Source organism: Otolemur garnettii, unplaced genomic scaffold (genome assembly GCF_000181295.1).
Source record: "Otolemur garnettii isolate 467f Iridium unplaced genomic scaffold, OtoGar3 scaffold00022, whole genome shotgun sequence".
NCBI lineage: Eukaryota > Metazoa > Chordata > Mammalia > Primates > Galagidae > Otolemur > Otolemur garnettii.
Window position 1 is genome coordinate 15,383,445 of NW_003852417.1, and position 5,005 is coordinate 15,388,449.

At 37.0% G+C, this 5,005-nt stretch overlaps 1 protein-coding gene across 1 annotated transcript in view; it reads right to left on the minus strand.

Annotated features, from left to right (window-relative positions):
• Window positions 1–5,005, minus strand: part of ITSN2 (intersectin 2) — a 120,208-nt gene that overhangs the window by 99,510 nt on the left and 15,693 nt on the right. Inside the window, exons 11-12 of the mRNA XM_023511816.1 lie at window positions 4,667–4,816; window positions 2,046–2,207 (exon numbers count right to left, since the gene is read on the minus strand). Of these exons, the coding sequence (XP_023367584.1) occupies window positions 2,046–2,207; window positions 4,667–4,816 (312 nt within the window). The remainder of the gene's footprint in view (window positions 1–2,045; window positions 2,208–4,666; window positions 4,817–5,005) is intronic.

The following is a 5,005-nucleotide window of genomic DNA, read 5'->3' on the forward strand; positions in this document are numbered from 1 at the left end:
GGGCCCGGGCTAGGGATTCGAACCTGCCACCTTAGGTGTATGTGGCTGGCGCCTTAGCCGCTTGAGCCACAGGCGCCGAGCCAGCTCCTTTCTATTGGTTCCCACAAAGTATGCTTCTCTGGGTGGAGCAGGCTGGCACTTCAGTTGAACCCAGGTACCTTTCTCTTTGGCTTCCTTCTTTTTCTGATCATTTTCCTTCATGCGTTTCAGGAAGCTATCTCAGCTCTTAGAGTGCTTAATATGTTCAATATGAACATTAATCCTCTTGGCAATAATCTTGCCCTTAACTTGTTTGTTTACAACAATGCCAACAGCATGCTGGGTGACACTGTAGACTCTTCCAGTTTTATCATGGTAACATTTGTGCAGCATCCCTTTTTGAATAGTACCCATTCCTTTGATGTCTATAGTATCACCTTTCTTGCAGATTCGCACATTTGTGACCAACAGAATAACTCCTTGTTTTGTAAAAGGCTTAGAGAACATGTATCGGGTGCCCCTCCTCTTTCCCTTTGTGTTTGTCGTTTTGGTGAATTACTGGAAGTTGGCGTCTCTGGCCGAAAAGCCAAGAATTTTTTTTTTAATTTAAAACAAGATTTAATCACTTTTAAAACTTAGCATAGAAATAATATGCAGTGTGCACTGCTTAGAACTTAAGAATAAACCAGAATGGGATTATGCATGATTTAAAAAATAAACATTTTGGGTTGGCACCCATAGCTCAGTGGTTAGGGCATCAGCAACATACACCGAGGATGGCGGGTTAGAACCCAGCCCAGGCCTGCTAAACAACAATGACAACTACAACAAAAAATAGCCGGGCATTGTGGCAGGCACCTGTAGTCCCACTGCTTGGGACGCTGAGGCAAGAGAATCGCTTGAACCCAAGAGTTTGAGGTTACTGTGAGCTGTGATGCCATAGCACTCTACCAAGGGTGACATAGTGAGACTGTCTCAAAAAACGAACAAACAAAAAAAACATTTAAACATTATCTTTTTCAAATGATTGAAGTTTAAAAGCAGTGAAGAAAGCCTTTGTAAATGGGGTATAGCCAGAAGCCTACAATTTTCAGTGTACCAATAAATGACAGGGGCAAAAGCACTAGAAGGAGTTTATAAGTAAGCCATGATACTTAAGACAGCAAGTTTAAATCAGACAGGAAATGTTTTTGGCTTTAATCTATCATTTGCTGTCATAAAGTGAAAACACTGATTGCCAGTCCATACCATAAGAGAAAGTAGTTAAGAGGATGCCAGAGATTCACGGTGCTTCCAGAGCTCCCTATTCTGCAAACAATAATAACTGAGCCAGACACTACAACGTAAGTAAAGATGAGAATTACCAGGTCTCTGAGAGACATACTCAACATTCTCATCACAATTCTGAGAGGAGTAACTTTGAGTCAGTATTTCCTAAAATTAGTAGCAATAACGTTAATGCATATCATGGTCTGAATGTTGGTGTCCCCCCGAAATTCATATGCTGAAACCTAACCCCCAATGTAATTAAGAGGTAGAGTTTTAGGAGGTGACTAAATCATAAGGAATTTGCCCTCATGAATGGGATTACTGCCCTTTTATAAGAGGTTAAAGGGAAATACCTTGCCCTTCCTGTCCATAAAAAGATGCAGCAAGGTGCCATCACAGAAGCAGAGAACACGCCCTCATCAGAAAAAGAACCTACTGACACCTTGATCTTGGACTTCTCAGTCTCCAGAAATGTTAGCAATAAATTTCTGTTGTATATAAATTACCCAACCTAGGGTATTTTGTTATAGCAAAAGGAATTAACTAATTTCAAATGTATAAACATATTTTTAATAAAGAGTTAAAACTCAAAATGATAAATGCCTATTTATGTATAAGTATTAATACAACTTAACCAAATGTCTAACAGAGTGTTAGGAGGTCTACGGGCTTCCTGATATTACATATGAGATTATGTATATTTAGGTCACATAATAAGAGACTCAAAGGGGATCATGACCCCAAAAGTGAAACTACTACATTAGGAAAACGGTTAATAATCATATATGCTTAAGAACAATTAGCAGCAAAGGATTTACCTGAAGTTCTTGTTGAAGTTGCTTGATTTCCATAATTTCCAGGTCACACTGCTTATCCAGAACTTCCACCTCAGTCTTTTGAGTTTGCTTTCTCAGTCGAACATCTTGAAGTCTGCCTGAGATCTGCTGATGTTTGCCATTCTACAGGAAGATCATATAAATGTATATGGCAATAGAACATGTTAACAGGAAATGTTTGCATCAGGCGCATAATACTTTTATTTAGCTAAATTTTTAAATGTCATTTAACATTCATACTCACTGTAAAATAAATGTCTAAAACCAAGAAGAATATGATTTGGAGTTGTATCTAAGAGAGTTATTAGAAGGAAACACATCATTTTGACAGTACAAAAGCTCATATGTGAAGATAAGAAAGCACAGATATAACATGTTAAATTTTTTTCTGAATTCAGCACTTAGGCATTAATTTATAACATTATTATCAGAGCACTCTCCAAAAATAATGAGGAATAAATGTTTGTATGTGTCGTGCAGCATTACCTTTCCTGAGCTTCTGTTTCTACCCTCAGAATTGCCATCTAATTTCTTCTAATTAAGTAGTATCCAAGAAGACGTTTCTGGTAATAACTCTCTTTTATATTAACACTCCTTTCTGTAAGCAAGGAGCATCCTTTCTTCTTATTCTTCTTCCAAGGAAGAAAAAAAAAAGAACTCCAAAAAACAGACATCAACAGAGCCTAAGAAGGGTACGTGGCCACCTGCAAGCCATAGAGACCTCACAAGAAACCAAACTTGTGGACATCTTCATCCTGGACTTGTGGCCTTTACGACTGTGAGAAAATAAATTTCTGTTGTTTAAGCCACCTATTCTGTCACATTTTATTACACCAGGCCTTGCAAACTAATATAATGGGGTAAGGAGAAATGAGATTTCTAGGTAAAAATTACTGATTATGAAAGTTTTATTGAAGAATATGTTTCATATTTGAAAATATATGTTAAAAGGAATATGCTGTATCCACCTTAAAGCTTACATTATTATATTCAATGCGTTTAAGTAGAGGCTCTGGACCTTTCCAAACTCTGCACAGTTCTTGAGAGAAAAACAATTAACTTTAAGGTCGCCTCTTTTTTTTTTTTTTTTAAGAAGCAAAACTACTTTATTTTTAAACAGATAATTATTATTTCTTATACTTTTTAATCTACCTGAAAGTCTAAGTTTTTTTCTGGTATAATTTCTCTTTAGTCAAAAGAATTTCCTTTAACTATTCTTTAGGAAATTTCTGCTGGAAAAAAATTTCTAAGTCTTTTCTTATTAAATATAGTCAGGATGATGGTTCAGACAGTAGTAGCACAGAGAAGTTAAAGGTTTTTAGGCCTATTTGGTAGTACAACTGGTAATGGCATGATTACTAATTGAGGTATATATTTCTATTCACTTGAAGGCATAAAAGGGTACCTTTCTGACTAATTACAATATTTTTATTTAAAAATAATTTAATGTAAATCAAATCATCAACCAAAGAAAATGTTACACTACAATTAAACAAGATCTGAATTTGAGTATCCCACATGGCTAAACATGAATTTTTCCAAAACCCTGCTCTATCAGGTCAAGCATATCAGACACAAGGGTAGAATAGTCCTGGACCTTTTATACATATCCTCTCATTTTGCATTTTACGGAAAGTCTTTTAACAACTTGACCTTCTAACAGTTGATATATAAAAACTGATAAGTATAGACAAAAACATTAGCTAAAAACTATAGTTCTATAAAACTAGAAGGAATTCTAGGAGATCATTTAGCTTAGCATTTTAAATAAGTTCTCTTTTTAATATAATTCTTTTTTTTCCAAGCAAATCTAAAATAAAACTCCAATAAAAATAAAGTAGATGAATGTGGAATTTCTCTGTTATGAACTGTAGGAGGAGTTGGGGAGAGGAGACCACTGCTCCACTGCTCAAGTTTACCCTCTTCTGCCCTGGTTAGTCCTCTGTAGATCATCTTCAAGAGATTAACTTGAAAATTAATTAACTTGGTTTGGTGTCCGCAGCACAGCGGTTATGGCACCAACCACATACACCGAGGGTGGCGGGCTAAAATCCGACCCAGGCCAGCTAAACCACAATGACAACTATAAAAACAACAAAAAAATAGCCAGGTGTTGTGGTGGGTGCCTGTAGTCCCAGCTACTCAGGAGGCTGAGGCAAGAGAATCACTTAAGCCCAAGAGTTTGAGATTGCTATGAGCTGTGATGCTACGGCACTCTACTGAGGGCAACATAGTGAGACTCTGTTCCCTCCCCCCCAAAAAAGAAAATAAAATTAAGTAACTAGCATAACCCTTTATTTTACACATGAGCAAAGTAAGGCATAGTGAAGTGCAATGTCTTGACTAAGAGTACATAGCTTATAAGCATGTGAACTGAGACTGCCACCTAATTCTCAGCATTCTGAGACTCTATTCTTTCTTCAGTATTCTGTCCAGCCTCTTAAAAAAGCATGTAAGAAAATATGACTATCTACTTATATTAAATATAATTTATTCATAAGATAGATTTAAAAAGACAACTACATTTTTAAGAGGTAACTCTAGCATCATTTAGGTAATTTTTACTTGAACTTTAGCCATACCAGTGCTTCCAACTCAAGATGAAGACTCTTCTTTTTAGAATTTAACCTGACAATTTCTTCTTGTTCTCTATTCTTTTGATTGAGAAGCTCCTGTCGACGAATTCTTTCCCATTCTAAACGACGCTGACGTTCAAGTTCCTGTTTTGCTGCCTGCAAATAATGAGTAAAAGTTAGTTTTTAAATTAAAAATTCTGCATCAGGCTCGGCGCCTATAGCTCAACCGGCTAAGGCGCCAGCCATGTACACCTAAGGTGGCGGGTTCAAATCCCCAGCCCGGACCCGCCAAACAACAATGACGGCTGCAACCAAAAAATAGCCAGGCGTTGTGGCGGGCGCCTG